Source organism: Marmota monax, unplaced genomic scaffold, assembly GCF_021218885.2.
Source record: "Marmota monax isolate L192 unplaced genomic scaffold, Marmota_monax_Labrador192_F-V1.1 WCK01_AAM20220418_F8-fsc00243, whole genome shotgun sequence".
In the NCBI taxonomy this organism is placed as follows: Eukaryota; Metazoa; Chordata; class Mammalia; order Rodentia; family Sciuridae; genus Marmota; species Marmota monax.
The window spans coordinates 1,605,889-1,623,412 of NW_026694604.1; the positions used below are offsets into that span (position 1 = coordinate 1,605,889).

At 48.0% G+C, this 17,524-nt stretch overlaps 1 protein-coding gene across 4 annotated transcripts; it reads right to left on the minus strand.

Annotated features, from left to right (window-relative positions):
- Window positions 1-1,545: 1,545 nt before the first annotated feature.
- On the minus strand, window positions 1,546-17,176 carry Pfas (phosphoribosylformylglycinamidine synthase). Of its 4 annotated transcripts, XM_046422177.2 has the most exons (30): window positions 17,046-17,083; window positions 15,602-15,645; window positions 14,903-15,017; window positions 14,018-14,194; window positions 13,796-13,931; window positions 13,016-13,121; window positions 12,371-12,560; window positions 12,140-12,245; window positions 11,647-11,787; window positions 11,421-11,545; window positions 11,116-11,244; window positions 9,607-9,738; window positions 9,329-9,457; window positions 7,714-7,787; window positions 7,445-7,601; window positions 7,079-7,140; window positions 6,773-6,934; window positions 6,376-6,501; window positions 6,130-6,261; window positions 5,492-5,722; window positions 5,155-5,335; window positions 4,978-5,061; window positions 4,636-4,791; window positions 4,323-4,442; window positions 3,867-4,012; window positions 3,538-3,745; window positions 3,293-3,384; window positions 3,094-3,208; window positions 2,063-2,386; window positions 1,546-1,969 (listed from the first exon to the last, which is right to left on the minus strand). In XM_046422177.2, the coding sequence occupies exons 4-30, from the start codon at window positions 14,157-14,159 to the stop codon at window positions 1,659-1,661; spliced, it is 4,017 nt and encodes a 1,338-aa protein (XP_046278133.1). In that variant the 5' UTR covers window positions 14,160-14,194; window positions 14,903-15,017; window positions 15,602-15,645; window positions 17,046-17,083; the 3' UTR covers window positions 1,546-1,658. The 4 variants fall into 4 exon arrangements, with proteins under 4 accessions (XP_046278133.1, XP_046278132.1, XP_058428027.1 ...); XM_046422176.2 differs by lacking the exon at window positions 14,903-15,017 and having other exon boundaries at window positions 17,046-17,122; XM_058572044.1 differs by lacking the exon at window positions 17,046-17,083 and having other exon boundaries at window positions 14,903-15,000; window positions 15,602-15,617.
- Window positions 17,177-17,524: the final 348 nt, after the last annotated feature.

Here is a 17,524-nt window from a genome sequence, read left to right on the forward strand (position 1 = left end):
TACATATTGCCATACTAGTGTCTGTTGTATTCTGCTGCCTTTCTAAGACTCCAGTCTTCACTTTCAGGAAAACTCCTTTAATTAAGATGCCCAACATTTTAGGGGGGCAAATGACCTATATCAGAAATGTCAGTGAGCTCTACATGTGTGTCAGCAAAGGGAACAAGGAACAATGGAAAACAGCTGCCAGCAAAAGACTGCAGGATGGTAGGAAGCAGATGAAGCAGAGTGAGCATGGCCCTGCCCGCCCCCCCCCCACAAGTTATGTGCCAACTCCTTGCAATTTAGTTATACTTTGCCAATTTTTTTGAGAATTAATGCAGATACACAGAAAATGCCCAGCACCTGTTCAGCTTGGTGGTGCTATATCCAGGTATTATCATTTTGGGCAATACTGGGGAATGTAGGGGTGCTCTGTCACTGCAACAACATCCCTAACCCTTTATTATTATTTTGTAAATATTCATTTTTTCAGTTTTAGGTGGACACTGTATCTTTATTTTCTTGTGGTGCTACCCAGTGCCTCGGGTATGGTAGGCAAGCACTCTATCACTGAGCCAAAACCCCAGCCCCAGACTGTTATTATTTTTTAATGTTCTGAGACAGGGTCTTCCTAAGGTGTCTAGGCTGGCCTCAAATTTGTGATCTTCCTGCATCAGCCTCCTGAGTCACTGAAATTACCAGTGTGCACCACTACACTTAGCTTATTTCAAGTTGTTAGATCATAAAATGCTGCTTGGCACAAAAGATAATCAACAAACATTAATAAAATGAACAAAGAGGTAGTATTAGAATAAACTAAGGGCTCTGATCTAAGGATGATAGTCACAACTGCTATCAGAGAGCTAAATTAGGAGAAACATCAAGAATACTGGGTTTAAGGGAAGGCAGGTAGAACACATTTGTAATCGCAGCAGCTCAGAAGGCTGAGGCAGAAGTATCGTGAGTTCAAAGCCAGCCTTAGCAAAAAGCAAGGCACTAAGCAATTCAGTGTGACCCTGTCTCTAAATAAAATACAAAACAGGGCTGGAGATGTGGCTCAGTGGTTGAGTACCCTGGAGTTCAATCCTTGGTACCAAAAGAAAAAAAAAAAAAAACAAGTACTGAGTTTAGAGGGTGGCACCAGGCCAGCCCTGAGACACAGCCAGAAATCCTGTCAAAGAAAATTCTGTAAGCAACAATTCTCACAGCACAGCTCACTTGAAAAGGAATCCAGGAAGCTTCTGCTACTAACAATGATAATGGACAGGGCCCATTGCATGCTGTTCCCAGATCCTACACCAAAATGAAAAAAGGGGGACATAAACTTCCCTCAGAGCCCAGGAGGGAAATGAGGCAGGATGCGGTGATTGCTGAGGAAGTGGGAAGGCAAGAGAACCCCAGCGCTTGCACCCTAACTTTCGCTTATCAGCTCTTTGCCCCAAGCCACAGGCTGCTTCCTAAACACAAGGAAGGGCAAATGATGTTAGAAGATAGAACTAAGGACAGCTCTACAGACAAGTTTCCAGCAGGCAGATGAGTAAATCAGCTGAGCTTTTCTTTGCATTTTGGTCCTTGTCTGAGATACTTTTGGAAGTCATGAAGGGTAATCCTGAAGGTGACAGAGCAGCAAACACAGAGGGATAAGTTGTAAGGGCAGGTGAGCCTGTCCAGTTGGCTCAGTAGCCTGCTTCCTGGGTCCAGTTTCGGGCATTGATGAAGAGCTGAAGCCACGGGGAGGTGGTAAGAGTGTCAAATGGAGGGGGTCGCCATGCCCACTGCCATGGCCTCACAGCCCTCTCAGGATGAGGCATAAGAGCCAGGTGGCGGCCATCATGGGAGCAGACACCAGCCACACCCCTTGGAGAACCATTGGGATTCAGTGGGTATTGCTCTGTGGGGTTCCCCTCATCATCGGCCCAGTGCAGGGGAGCCAGGCCTTTGGCCTCAATCTGGGCTTGGAGTTCTGGAGAAGAAAATGCCATGTAACCTGGGAGGGAAGAAAGAAAATGAAAGTCAAGTTCCTTCAGGCCCTTTATCCATTCCCAGCTCTCAGTCCTCTCCCCGCCTTCCCAGGCCTGACCTTCTCCATGGGCGCTCCATACTGGCAGCACAGCACCTTCCATCCCTTGAAGCATCAGGGCTGGCCCAGGCCCCACACGCACAGTGGCCCAGCGAGACTCAAAACGCCCAGACAGGTTGTGACGCAGCATGAGGCCGGGCTGGGTTGGCCAGGAGTCATGATCCATATCCCCGACTTCTTCATCAGGGTTGCCACCCACCCAGCCCAGCAAAGCCAGCAACTGACAGCCATTACACACGCCCAGGCTAAAGGTGTCTGGCCGCTTCCGGAAACGCCTCAGCTCAGCCCCGGCCTGTGAATGAAAAGTCACAGCAGCTGCCCATCCTAGAAGGGAACATGGAAGTCAGGTGAGATGTGGGAGGCCTCAGAAAAAGAGAAGCCAAGAATGAAGGGAAACGGCTGCTCTTTGACTCCAGCAGGTACCCCTCTCTGCAGAGCCTGGGGCATGAGAGGGAAGAAATGGGCTTGTCTGCTTAAATCTGATGTTACCAACTCCTGGGACACAGATGGCCAGTGATTTTCTTTTTGCTTGGCCAACAGAACATTAAAAGTTTTTACTTGGGTTGGGGTTGTGGCTCAGTGGTAGAGCGCCTGCCTAGCATTTGTGAAGCCCTAGGTTCAATCCTCACTAGGTTCAATCCTCAGCACCATGGATAAAAAGACAAATAAAATAAAGGTACTGTGTCCATCCAGAATTAAAAAAAAAAAAATGCATCATATATGTTTTTATTGAGTTGCTCAACACTTAAAAATAAGATCTCATACAAAAACCTGAATTTTCAGCTTTTCTTTAAACAGTAAGGGTCTGGTTATGTTGAGCCACCTTTTCAATAGCTGCTTCAGCCGAGCAGCAGCTGCCCCTTTAGATAGGACATAAATTGTCCAGATTAGCAAGACCCCACCCAGATAACCTGCCCCATTTATTAACCTCAGGCCTTCTGCTGACACCTGACAACTGAACTCATTCGCTCACTCTCCCCTTGGCTTTGTGGAGGTGAGAGATTTGAGGAATGTGGCAGAGGAGCACCTACCTTTGGCAGAGCCCAGGACGTCTGCATAGCTGAAACCACCCACAAAGGCCACACCACGGAATGTGTCTAGCCCAATGGCCCCAGAACAGAGGTCCTGCATGGTCACGTCCCACACCTAGCAGGTCAGAGAAGGCAAATGTCAGGGTACCCAGTCCGAGGCTAGATCAAGGCCTCTAGCTCTGTTGGCCAACCTACTCACCTCAAACCCAGCCAAGTGGAAAGCATCAGCCATCTCCCGGTCTCCATTACTACCCTCTTCTCGCAAGACGGCGACTCGCGGGGCAGGACCACCTGGAAGGAGGAGTGTCTCTGGTCTAGACAGTTACCTCCCCACCTGAACTCCCCAGACACCTTTTCCAGAGCAGGCCCAGGCACCCAGGTCTTGGGCTCCACACCCAGGCTGACGGCCTAGGAAACCAAATGTTGTTGTGCACACTCCCTCACCAAGCTCATGGGGCACAGAGGCCTTGGGGAAAGAGGGGGGCAGGCAATAGCTGGGCCCCATCCGCTCCCTTAGACCCTGTTCCTCTTCTGCCACATAGTGTGGCTCTGCCTGCAGCCGGTCCAGTTGGAAACTTGTTTCCTCCCAGAGGGCTCGCAGTTGCCCAACTGGCTCCTCCACAACCACAGTCCCGTTCACTGATACCCGAACCTGAAAAGGGCAAGTAAATCAAGAGCTAAGAGAAAGGACAGCCCCTCCATGGCTGGCAGAGAGGCCTACAGCTTCCTCGCTCAGACTGCCCACTAAGCCCCACTCTCCCTGGCTTCCTCACCATGGCATGGGGACCAGCTTCGCCTGTGTGGCCCAGCTCCAGGCAGTGGAGGCCAGCATTCCTGTAACGCTGCAACACTCCAGCCAGGTCTGGCTTCTGCACCTCCAGCACCAGGCCTGGCTCCTCAGAAAACAGCACTGGCAACGCTGGGAGAGCAATGGAGGCAAGTCAGGGTGTTTAGGGTGCTGCCAGAGATTTAGAGGCAGCAACCAGAGCTGTGGTGAGGACTTGGATGGTGGGAAGAGGAAGTTGCATCAGGGACTGTGGGGGGTCTTCAAGGGGTGCAATAAGGAACATAGTGGGTGCCATTTAGTTCAGCTGTCAGGAGATAGCTCAGAAGAGACAGTCGAAGAAGACCCAGGGAAAATGGGTTGAGGACATTCTATTCTTTATCAGGAGATGAGGTCTGCAGGGTAGAGAAGGCAGCCAGACCTGACTCTAAATCTAGTTTCTTACCATCGACCCCAGGCGCAGCTACATCCACTTCTATCCCACAATTCCCAGCAAAGGCCATCTCGAGCAAACAGGTGACAAGGCCTCCATCGCTGACATCATGGCCTGAGCAGAGGAGGCGGTCTGAAGGAAAGTAAAAAAAGTTCAGTGATCTTGGGGCCCAGCCTGATGGCTCCACTTAACTACTTCTGGAGAGTCCATGACAGTGTGTGAGAAGGTAACACACATGGGGAACAGAGAAGGATCCAAGTCCCTAAGCCCCACGTAGTTAGCTGGTGAGCACCTGCTGCCATGTGCACCACCTCTCCAGCCTCACCTTTTAGAAGCCCCTGGGTGATCCTGAAGGCATGAACCAGGTTCTCAGGAAGATCCAGGTTGGGAGGCTGTTCCCCGAGCTGTGAAAAACACTGGGCCAGAGCTGTGCCCCCCAGCCGGTGCTGCCCAGGGCTCAGAGGCACATACAGCAGATGGCCTGAAGAGACAGAGATGGGGGGAGATGGATAGTTCAGGAGTACCCTTCCCTGAGGTGCTCATAGCATTGCCATTCCCAACATGCAAAAAGATGCCCCAGACCATTAGTTCCAGAAAGTACCACAGCCCAGTGCTGAGATGAGGGAGCCCCCAAACTAAGACCAAGGTCAGAGCACATTGCACATACCTCTCCCTCTAGGATGTTTGAGGTCTGGGGTCACAGTGGCTGTGATATCTGGACAAACAGCATAAGCTGAGATGACCAGTGACCCTACAGAGCAAGGAAGACCAAAAAAAGAGTGAGATTCCAGCCCAGCCCAATGGTCCCTTCTCCATCCCCCTCTCCTGAGGACCCCAGCCTCACCAGGAGCCCGCACAGTCTCAGTGCCGACCCGGGCAGCCATGCTGAGGGAATCCTTGCCACCATCCACTGCCACACCCAGTGCTGCCATCACAGCCACCATAGCCTCACAGGCATCAGCTAGAGCTGCACCTTCCCCTGGGAGCTTGGCTGCCCACATCCAGTTCCCACTGCACTTCACATCCTAGGAGAGTAGAGATAAACATCAGAGTGGAAGAGACATGCAGACTGGGGTATAGAGGGACTGGGTGGTCGTGAGCATGAAATGAAAGGCAAGCGATGAATGTGGAAGTGTCCCAAAGGCCTGGAACTCTAGGGTAGAAGCTGTCAGGGAACTCACCCGGAGATCAGTGACCAGAGCAAACACCAGGTTGGTGAGGGCTTCAGCCACAGCCAGCCGGGCAGCCACCTTGGGGTCCAGCAGGCTCTTGACTGGCTGCTCTCCCAGGGCTGTGGCAGCCCCTATGAGTTCCTGGTGACTCAGTGCTACGACAGCTACATCAGCCAGAGGAGTGTGCAAAGGCCCAACACACTGCTGTTGGGCCACCAGGCCACCCACAGAGCGGTCCACCTGTGGTATGAAATACAATTGGCAAGAGGGCAAAGACCAGAGAGCTAGGGGCTCGGGTTGTATGTAGCTCAGTAGTTGAGGGCTTGCCTCGCATGCATGAGTCACTGGGTTTAATCCTCAGCACCGCATACAAAAGTAAATAAATAAAATAAAGATATTTTTTAAAAAAGAACAGAGAGCTCAGGTTGTCCATTTTTTCCTGAGGGAGACAGAACAGTGGGAAACCTGGCTTCCCTCCAACATGCAGATAAGAGCTCCACACAGAGGGTAGGCAGCAAGAAGACCAGGGCATGGGGTGGAGGTGAAGGTATCCCTGTTCTTCCCCCAAGATTCTAGGGCTGTGGTGGTCCTAAGGGGAGGAAAGAAAGCAGAGGGCTGAAGGGGTGAAGCAGGGGTGCAGGGAAGACCTTGGTGGTGAGATAGCGCTTGCTGGCCACAGAGGGTAATCTCAGAACCCGCTCCAGAGCCTGGCGCACACTCAGCCCCTGAGGCAAGGCCAGGGGCTGCAACACAGGAGAATCCCTCTGGAGGAAGAACTCCTACAACAGAAACGGCAACAGGGGAATGTGAGTACCCGCGGAAGGCTGGGTGCAAGCAGATGATGAGGGTCCCGAGAGGAGGGCCACAAGAGAAACACATCCCATCCCACATACCTTCTGAGGCATCTTGCCCAATACCCATTCGAGCTCCAGGTCCACAGGGGTTGGGGGAGGTTTAGGGGGGGCATCCCCCTGGCCATTTCTCCCCATGGGACACTCACGATCATCCACCAGCACGATCTATGGACCACAGGGACACCACCCAGAGGGAATGAGACTATGAGCACCAGCAGGGAATGCTTCCAGAGATTAGGGCAGAGATGGTCCTTCCACCCCTTGTTTATCTTCCTCTGTAATTTCTACCTTCCCCCTGCTTCCTACATCTGTTCCCCATACGTTCTTTGTCACCATCTCCCATCCTTCTCCCTTGACAGTTCTTGCTCTAGCCCAAGAAGCCAGGCAGCTTGAACCTACCAGTAATGTCTGCTTTTGACTCTTGGAGCCAACTCACCCTCTTGTCTCCAGTAATGGTACCCACAAAGCAAGCCAGACAGCGTTCCCGGGCACTGACACGACTCAGGAAGTCCCGGTGGGGGGGCCTCAACAGAAGTGCATTTGACTCCTGGTACTCGGCCCCCCAGATTTCCAAGGCATTCAGGGTTGGGTCACCCAGCTACACAGACATAGCAGAAAGCAAAGAGAAGAATCACTAGGCCTTCCCCCACCTCACACTGTTGCTAGGAATTGGGGATCATAAAGGAAGGATGTCTGGGGCTGGTAGAGGGGGGACTGCCAGACTTCAGGGGATGAGACCAACCTGGAAGCGGCTGGTGTAAATGATGGCCCCTGCTGGGTCACTCAGTTCCTTTAGGACATTGCCTGGTGAAAGGATTGCAGGGAAAGGTGGCAATCTGGTCATGGTCAGCTCCAGGCAAAAAAAGGGCAGTCCCAAACCTCCAAAGGAGCACCTAATTGTGTCCCTGCAGGAATTGCTGCTATAGTCTCACTACCAATTGTCACAGGGCAGCAGGCTCCACCCACTCCAACCCCGAACTGGTCCAGAACATACAGCATGAAGGACTTAAGAGCTGGGTGGTTGGTTGCAGATGCTCAATGTCTCTCCCTAAACCAAATTTGGCAGGAGTTAGTAGGCCCAGCACTTTGTCCCAACTGCTTCCCTCACCATTGCCACCAGCACCCTGATCATGGAGGCTGCAGATGGGGTTTTCCATGGGGGCTTCCACACAAGCCCGGATAACACGGTTCATTTTCTGTTCCATTTCTGGGTCTCCCCGCTGCACAGCCCCAAAATCCAGGTCACTGGCATTATCTCCCTGCACCTGAAGGAACATAAAGCATAGCTCAGCTCAGGGAGGCTGGGCTCCCTCAAATCCCACACACATAGGACCCAGCAACATCAAGGAGTCTGAATCTTTAGCTATTCCCACTCACCTGCACAGATGAAGCTGCTCCACCTCCAACTCCAATCCTATAGACAGGACCCCCAACCTTTACAACATCCATGCCTGCAAGGAAGAAGCGTAGAAACAGAACACAGGGAAAACCATCACAAGCCTCTAAAGCAAGGTAGTATAAGGACAAAGAAAGTTTATGTGAGGGGTACATGATCTTAATACTCCACTGGGCTGATGGGAGACTGAATTAGAACAACATCTACAGAGGATAATGTGGCCCTAACAATCAAAATTACAAATACATGTAGCTCAGTGGTAGAGCACTTGTCTAGCACGGACAAGGTCCTGGGTTTGACCCCCAGTACAGCAAAAATAAATACATACATACATACATACATACATACAAATGCTTCTGTTCTTTGGGAAAATACACTTCAAGGAATATTTTTTTTTTTTTGGTACCAGGGATCGAACCCTGGAGACACTTAACCATGAGCCACTCCTCAGCTCTTTCTATATTTCATTTAGAGAGAGGATCTCGCTAAGTTGCTTAGGGCCCCACTAAGTTGCTGAGACTGGCTTTGAACTTGCAATACTCCTGCCTCAGCCTCCCCAGACACTAGTGTTTCAGGCAAGAGTCACTATGCCGGGCATACTTCAAGGAATTTATTCTATGAATTTACTCATAAGGATACAAAATTTGCCTACCTATAAGAGTAAACATTGTAAACTGGGCGCAGTGGTGCATGCCTGTTATCCTAACAGCCTGGAGATGAAGGCAGAAGATCACAAGTGCAAAGCGAACCTCAGCAATTTAGCAAGGATCTAAACAACTTATAAAAACTCTGAGACCTTATCTCTAAAAAAAAAAGAAAGAAAACTGGAGATGTGGCTCAGTGGTTAAGTGCCCTGGGTTCAATCCCTGATACCAAAAAGTAAATAAGTAAATAAATAAAAATTTAAAATAAGGGTTGAGGGATGTAACTCAGTAGCAGAATATCCCTGGGTACAATCCTCAATAAGTTCTAGATGAAGTAAAGAAAAGAAGAACAAATATTCATATGGATCTACTTGCATATGCAGCAAACACTTCTAGCAGGATACAAAAGTAACTGAATAAAATTGATTGTCTCTAGAGAGGGAAACTGGGGTCTGGAGGTCAGGGGAAGGAGTTTTCAACGCATAACATTCCTTGCCTTTTGAGTTTTGAGCCATGTGACCGGATCACTTAGTCAGAAAATGGGACCTGGACTTTTATCTTGATTCCACCATAGCTCTTAGCACAGTGCTCTGCACACAATGAGTACTCAATAAATGTTTGCTTAATTGAACTGAACCAGCAAATAAAAGTCCCTGGCATATAGCAAATAGCGAACAAACATTAACTGCCTCAATTTAGCAGGGTGTGATCCAGAAGCATAGGGGTAGGGGTGAGAAGGGCCTCTCCCCTACATAAATAAAGTAGGGAGGAGACAGAGACAACAAAGGCTGAGACTGCTTGCTAACATAAACTACTCTCCTGCCTTGAAAACCTGTACTGGAGGAGAGACATGAACCAAGGAATTAAAAACTAATCAATAAATGTCCCCTCAATTCCCTCCCTGAAACTTTCCTGTGCTGACCGAATACAGGGAAAAGTAGCAGGTTTTTACCTGGCTCTGGAGGTTCCTTGCCCACATGCTCAGCTTCCATGGACCCAATGCCCCCACTAAACATAATGGGTTTGATCCACTCACGCCGCTGACCATTAGGGAGCTGGAGGCCGAAAGAGCGGGCAAAGCCTGGAGTGTGGACATCAGAAAGAAGGGGTTAGGAACCAATCACACAGACCCCTAGCCTTTGCCCAATACCACAGTCCATGGGTCACACACTCACCCACAAGCCCTTGGGGGACTACGTGTTCATTATCCCTCTACACGCCCAGCCTTACCAGCCAACACTGGTTCCCCAAACTTGTTGCCATAGTCAGATGCCCCATTACTGGCTTCGATGGCAACCTCCAAGGGCCTGGCAAAGTTCCCAGGGTACTGGAAGCTTGAATCCTCCCAGGGAAGATTATAACCTGAGAGGAAAGAAGAAAGTTGAATGGACTATAAAGATATAAGATGGAGTTGGGCATGATGGTGCACACCCATAATCCCAGCAACTTAGGAGGCCTCATGAGAAGAGAAGTTTGCAAGTTCAGGGTCAGCCTTGGCAACTGAGACCCATTCTCAAAAAAATAAAAAAGATGAATTGGGGATATAGCTCAGTTGGTAGAGTGCTTGCCTCGTATGTGCAAGGACCTGGGTTCAATCCTCAACACTACAAAAATAAATAAATAAAAAGGGCTGATAATGTAGCTCAGAGATAGAGCACGCCCTTGGCTTTGATCCCCAGTACCTAAAAACAACAAAAAAGAAGCAGGATGGAAGAACCAGCATCATTGGGCAAGTCTAAATCAGTAAGGACCACCCTCATGGTTGGAATGTCCACTTTAGCACAGTGTAGAACCTGTAGTTAAGTGCTAGTCTTTTTCTCCACCTCCCACATCAGCCTTCCCTCTTCTCAGTGTCAGACTTCTTTTTCTGTTATAGTACTGGGGATTGAACCCACCTCTCCCCACATGCTAAGCAAGAACTCTACCACTGTGCTATAGCCCCAGCTCAAAATATCCAACTTCTTAAGCTTTTCTGGATTTTGGAGAAAAATAGTAATTAAAACACAACCCAGGGCTGGGATTGTAGCTCAATGGTAGAACACCACTTGCCTAGGATGTGTGAGGCACTAGGTTTAATCCTCAGCACCATATAAAAATAAATAAAGGTCTACTGACAACTAAAAACAAACAAACAGAAAAACTCAAAAAACAAGACAATCTAGATGTGCTCAGTAGTTAATGTGGTTAAGTGCCCCTAGGTTCTATACCTGGTACTGAAAAAAAAAAAAAAAAAAAGACAAACCAGCATCATGTTTTCTGGCTGAGACAGTAATAGCTTCTAAAGTAAATCATCATGGTTAGCGACACATGCCTGTAATCTCAACAGATATAATCCCAACAGCCTCAGGAGGCTGAGGCAGGAGGAATGTGAATTCAAAGACATCCTCAGCAAGAGCAAGTTAGAGTGGCCCTAAGAAACTTAGCAAGACCCTGTCTCAAAATAAAAAATAAAAAGGGCTGGAGATGTGGCTCAGTTGTTAAGCACCCTGGGTGATTCAATCACCAGTACCAAAAAAAAAAAAAAAAAAATTATGATTCTGCAAATCTAGGCTGGCACCCAACATCTCCAATGGCCTACATACCTCATGATCAGGGTCAATGAAAAGCCAGCTATTCAGGAGTTCTTCCTCCCCACAAAAAGACACCCAGATGACCCTTTGGTCTACAAAATGCAAGGATTTGGTGCCGCCAGGACAAAAAGTCTGGAGGCAAGGTGGGTAGAGAGGAAGAAGACTGGACCTGGGATATGCAGGTTTCCAAAACAATAGCCAGCAGTGCCAGCCACCACATGGGCCCCGCGGCCCGTGCACTGGATGTCCCGGATTCGGCCCCCTGTGCCCGTGGTTGCACCACTGAAGGGGGCTACTCCTGCAAAAAGAGAGTGGGGGAGGCATGAGTGTCACAGAGACAAACCTCATCCCTGACCACCCCCATGGAAATAAAGACAACAAGCTTTCTCTTTTTTCCCAGCCTCAGCCTAGATACCTGGGACCTTTGCCCTACCCTACTCTCTGATCTCCATCCCTCTCAGGAATACAGCTCACCTGTGGGGAAGTTGTGTGTCTCGGCTGTGAAGACAACATGTCTTAGCCCCTGCCGTTGCTGGAAGCAGCTTGGCTGTGAAGGATCCTCAGGTCGTAGGAATCGGACTTCCTTCCCCTGGATTGCACTATGGACATGTCCATGCTGGACCCACTTCTTTCTCGAGATCTGTACTAACCCAACCAGGTTCCAGGGCCTCCCCCTCCCCAGACCCAAGGCACAAGCAACCTGCTGTTGTCACAGAACTTGAGGACATTGTTAGGATTTGAGGACATCTGGGTACTCATGATAGACTCAAACAGCGAGTGTGTCAACTTCTTTCCATCCACATGGAGCTGGCCCTTGAAGAACCAGTGTCGGCTGTGCTCACTGAGGGAATTACATGGAGAAAGGAAGGCAGAACAAAAATAGGAGTCATTCCTCAGTGCCATGTCCTCTCAATAGCATTCAGCAGCAGTTATGGCTTATTCACACTTAAATAGGTCAAAATACATTCCATAAGGTCAATCATCAAGCATTCTGTCACTGTGGATTATCCAGAGCCAAAGTAGAGATGAAACTAAGATCTGAAGACAGATTCCTGGATGGTTAGGGGGAGCCCAGGCCCTCAAAGACTCAGAAAGGCCATTACACCAAGGAAGAACTATGAAGCCAAGTCCCCATGGTCTACCCTTTTAACCTGTAGGAGCTCATGTATCAAAATGACCAAATTTGTCCTCACCTATTGGACTGAGCCAAGTCAAAGGCCTCCACAGTGCTGGGATTCCGCTGTAGTTCCTGGAAGCGCTTGGTATAGAAATCCAGGTCCCAGGAGTCTAGAGCCAGACCTATAATACAAACCCCAGAAAAGTTTACTATATGGCTCAGGTCACCTTATTCCAAGTCTCAACGTATCTACTGGCATTCTAGTATCCTGGGTCTTTCCCTTCCATTCCCACAGACTCCTACTCACCTAGCTCCTGGTTGGCCTTCTCCAGGGCAAGCCGACCCTCAGCTAATATGTTGATGGGGCCATTCAGGGGGGCTGGGATGCTTTCAGGGGAGAAGCTCTGGATGGGATGGGGAAAGTGCTGCTCTGTCATCCGGTCATGCAGGGCAGCCAGAGCCACGGTCTCCACCTCAGCTGAAGGGTGGTGGGCAAACTAAGAATGACACACACACAGAAGGCAAGGGATGAAGAGTGAACTGAAGAATGGAGGGAATACTCCACCCTTGGCTCTCCAAATATACAATGCTAGTCCACTGCTACCCTACAGCACCCCCCCCCTTTTTTTTTTTTTTTTTGCAGTGCGGGGGATTAAACCCAGGGCTAGGCATCCCCAGGCCTATATAGCACCTGTGTCTAGACAACAAAAAAGAAGACTCCCCTTCCAGGAATGAGTCCGTGCTATGATGCATAAATTAGCAGAGGAAACACAGACTGGATTTCTATCCTATTCATCCCTTGATAAGGAATCTTTGGATAGTGACTAATTCATACAATAATGAAGAACAGGTCCAAAGCCAGGAACTCTTCCCTTGCTTCTCCCATTATTTCCCTAGATCTTAGGATCTAATCTCTTCTAGTACACCTCCTCCTAATCACCCATTGCCTCACCGAGAGCCGGTAGCGTCGGGTAATCTCCACACGATTTACAGCTCCCAGCCCTGAGGCCTGGCACACAGAAATGATGTTGGTGGATGTTGGAGTACAGAAGTTCAGCCTGCGAAGTGGGCCAAATGGTTAGGATCTTGCTAGAAAGGCAGATCCTATCCATCCTGTCCAGCCAATCTCCCATCACTATTCCCTCACCAATGGTCTCCAACCTCAGACTGGGCTCCAAGAAACCTGCTTTCAAGTCACTCAGATCAAACTATAACTATCCTCTAGGCAACTCAGTGAGACCCTATCTCTAAATAAAATACAAAAAATAGGGCTGGAGATGTGGCTCAGTAGTCGAGTGCCTCTGAGTTAAATCCCTGATACCCCCCAAAACAAACAAACAAACTATAACTATCCTTCTAGCAATAAAACTGCTGCAATTTAGGGGCTAGAGCTGTAGCTCACCAATAGAATGCTTCCTTAACATGCACAAGGCCTTAGACACAAACCTCAGCACTAAAAAGTCAAAAACTGCCACAATTTTAACTTCTCAGAATACAAGTTATTTTACTTTCAGAATATATCTGAGAGCTGGCTCAATCTATAAACGCATGTACCACATGGAGAAAATATGTGCAGTTTCCAAGGAAGAGAGTAAGATGTAATGAAAGCAAAACAAACTCCTGAGGATCACAAGAGGAACTTACAATGGAAGTGGAAGGGATATGCAGTGAATTCAAAAGAAAAGCTATGTCCTAGTTAGTGAAACAAACTGCCCCAGGTTAAAACACATACCTGGGCCCAACTTCCAGCAGCAGGTCATTGGAACCTGGAAGGAGCCAGGACTTTTGAGCAACATCATCCAGCAACAACGGGCAGCCAAACAGCCATTTCAGCTTCTTTATTTCCTCAGCACTTGGGAAGGCCTCAGCTACAGGGAGACAGAGCAAGGATACATTAAGATACTACATGTGGCACTATAGCACTTCATTCAAGCATCCAATACGTAGGCCCAACCTGTCCAGTCCACATTGTAACAGAGTTCTGTCTCAACACCCTGCAGCTCTGGTAGTTGCCTTTGTACTTTCTGTAGAGTGTGTCCAGTCGCTGCTCCTTCATGGCCAGAGGGTCGGACATAGAAGTGAAGGACTGGGGCCATCTTTGCAGGTGTCCTTTCAGGGAAGAATTAGTTTCCTTTAAAAAAAAATTAAACAAACAAAAAAAAAAAAATTAAGGCTGGGGATGTGGCTCAGTGGTTAAGCACCCTGGGTTCAATCCCTGGTACCAAAAAAAAAAAAAAATTTAAAGCTTTCTTGTTGAACTAATTTCAAGTTTCAAGGACAGTCGAGACATTAGTATTAGGTTAGGGGAAAATAACAGGGGCACTCAGAGAAAGGGTAACCAGGAAAAGGTAGGCTTCTAATCTACTTCACTCATTCAACCATGATCACACTCGGAGCTCACAGATATACACTGCCTCTTCCCAAGAAGTGTGAGAACACAATGTGGACAACTCAAACTTAACTTATTAAAAACTGAATTCAGGACTGGGGATATAGCTCAGTTGGTAGAGTGCTTGCCTCACATGCACAAGGCCCTGGGTTTAATCCCCAGCACCATAAAAAAAAAAAAAAAAAAAAAAATTCACCCTTAGCATGCTAAGGCCCTGGACTTGATCCTTGGCACCACAAAAAGAAAAAAACAAAAAACTGAATTATTTGACTACTACTTATGTCCTGGACATAAGGACCAAGGATTGTGATATTGCCAATCTAGAGGTCACTTTAACAGTTCTTATCTTACTAGACGTCTCAGCAACATTTGACTTACTCATTCCCTACTTTTTGAAACAACACCCTCTCTGGCTTCAGTGACACCACACTTTCCTGGTATCTTTCCCACCTTCTGGTTGCTCCTTTTGGGTCATTTTTGCTGGTCATTTGGGTGCCCAGGGCTCTCTTCTTACTTCTCTTCTATTTCTTAAGTGACCTCATCCAGTCCTAATTTTAAATATTATCTGGTAGAATGAACAAATGAAATTGCCAGCATTCAACAATTTTTGGCCAAAACAGTAATTTCTTATGGTTCAAGTTAATATTTGCCAATGAATTCTATAACTTTACCCAACACAAACGATTCCTGAAATTCCAGATAAGTACATTCAAAAGCTTGTGGTATCTCCACACACTGATGTCTCATAAACACAGCAAATATCTGTTATGGCCAAAACAGCAATTCTTTTTTTTTTTTTTAGTTGTTGATAGACCTCTTATTTATTTAATGCAGTGCTGAGACTCGAACCCAGTGCCTCACACATGCCAGGCAAGTGCACTACTGCTGAGCCACACCCCCATCCCCCAAACAGGAATTTTTATTTATTCTCCAGAGTTGCTATTCCCCATGTCAGTAAACACTACCATCATCTAATTAATTGCTCATCTAATTAATTAATTTAATTAGAGTTGACCTAGGGATGTAATTCAGTGACTAAAAAACTTGCCTAGCAGGTTTTTCCTTCAGTCTCTCTAATCTATTTCCAAATAGCCCTCAAATCTCATCTGGACTACTTCACTCTAGTCCAAGCCTCCCCTCTCCACTCACCTGGATCAACGTACTGGCTTTGGGAACAGAGTCTGATTCCACCTCTGCAAAACCACAAACCATTTGCCACATGTCAGCATAAAGATGATGGCTTCCCATCACACATGGTATAAAATTTCAACTCAGTGCTCTGGATTACCTGGTCTGGCCACCTCTTCAACCCTATCTCACCCACTCTGCAAGGATCCCACTAGGTTCTACTGTATTCCTCTAACTTACCAAGCTCGGTACTAAAAGGCATTTTTTCCTCTAACTTACCAAGCTCAGTACTAAAAGGCATTTTTTTTTCACCCTTATATATGCATAGCTAGTTATTTTTTCTCTTTTGGTACCAGGGATTTAACTCAGGGGCACTGGACCACTGAGCCACAGCCCTAGCCCTATATTTTTGTATTTTATTTAGAGACACAGTCTCACTGAGTTAGTGAGTAGCTTTTTGCTGAGGCTGGCTTTGAACTCAGGATCCTCCCTGCCTCTCCTCCCCGGAGTTGCTGGGATTAGAGGCATGTACCACCCCGCCTGCATGGCTAGTTCTTTATAGTTATTTAGATTTCAGGGAAAATTCACCTGCTTGGAAAGGCCTTATTGGACTAGCCAATCTTAAATAGCCACTCTCAGATGGCTCTGGTTAACTTCTTATATAGTATTCACCCCAATCTGACATTTTTATTTACTTTTCACTCTATATTCCCCCCTAAAACAAAATCTGTCTGCATGTGCTGAAGCTGCTTCATCTTCGTTTAATCACCAAAGCTTGAGCAATTCCTGGGGCTTACTTTTTTAACATAAAGCTTAAAAAGTAAATAAATGAAAACGTGTTGCCTGAGTCAATGAATTCTTGGTTCCCACCACTCCTCTGTCCCTCTCTTCTTTCAGGGCAGTCTTCCTGAAACCATTTTATTTAGCTTTTCATAGGAGGGGCGCGGTGGCAGATGCCTGTAATCTCAGGGGCTCGGGAGGCTGAGGCAGGAGGATCCTGAGTTCAAAGCCAGCCTCAACAAAAGCGAGGCACTAAGCAACTCAGTGAGACCCTATCTCTAAATAAAATACAAAATAGGGTGGGGGATGTGGCTCAGTGGTCGCGTGCCCCTGAGTTCAATTCCCGGTACAACCCCGAACCTCGCCGCCAAAAAAAAAATCCCAGTGCAATATTCCTAATGATTAGCATGGTGCCTGATATAAAACAGGTGGTTGACAGATTTTTTTTGCTGAACTAAAGACTCGGGAGCCAAGTCTGAGTGGTCAGGCACCCACGTCCAGCGTCTGCGGAACTCGCACACGAGGGGATGAAAGGATACCCCTACTACAGCAGGCACACGGGCCCCAGCTGCACTCAGCTCGGCCTGGTGGGGATACTGAAGCGGCCTGGACTGGACTTGGGATGGGTGACAAAGAGCTGCACCACTAAATGGCCTTAAAGCCAGCATGCGGTACATATACTCACGGGAAAGCTGTCCACGCTGCGCCTATGCCACACGAAGCTTGGCGCGTTTCGCGTCATCTATGTGCGACGCCTGCGGGAGGAAGTGAACTGGAAATGCCCCCGCACACTTCCTCCAGTAGTAGGTGAGCGGCTTCGCAGCCCTGCAGCTGTTCTTGACCCAAGCTCTTTGGGGTCGGATTGTCTTCCTGGTGGTTTCTTTTTCTTTTTCTTCTTTCTTTCACTCTTCTTTTCTTTCTCCCTCCCTCTCTCCCTCTTTTTTTCTTCTTTTGCGGTACTGGGGATTGAACCCAGAGGAGTTCTACCACTGAGGTACATCCCCAGCTCCTTTTAATAATCATTTATCTTTTTTTTTTTTGTTGAGACAGGGCCTTATTCAATTGAGAAGCAGGCCTCAAACTTGTGATGCTCCTGCCGCAGCCTCAGCTGGGATTAAAATCGTGCATCGGCCATCGAGCCTGGCTCCCATTTGGTCTCTTCAC

Bases quoted from the DNA above. Each gene is read 5' to 3' on its own strand.
- Pfas (XM_046422175.2), bottom strand. From the start codon at position 14,159: ATGGCCCCAGTCCTTCACTTCTATGTCCGACCCTCTGGCCATGAAGGA. The intron at 12,561-13,015 runs GTGAGGCAATGG...TGTCATTCTTAG, and splicing joins CCCGACGCTACCGGCTCTCG to TTTGCCCACCACCCTTCAGC. The intron at 9,739-11,115 runs GTCCAGTCTTCT...CTTTCCTCTCAG, and splicing joins TGGAAACCTGCATATCCCAG to GTTATAATCTTCCCTGGGAG.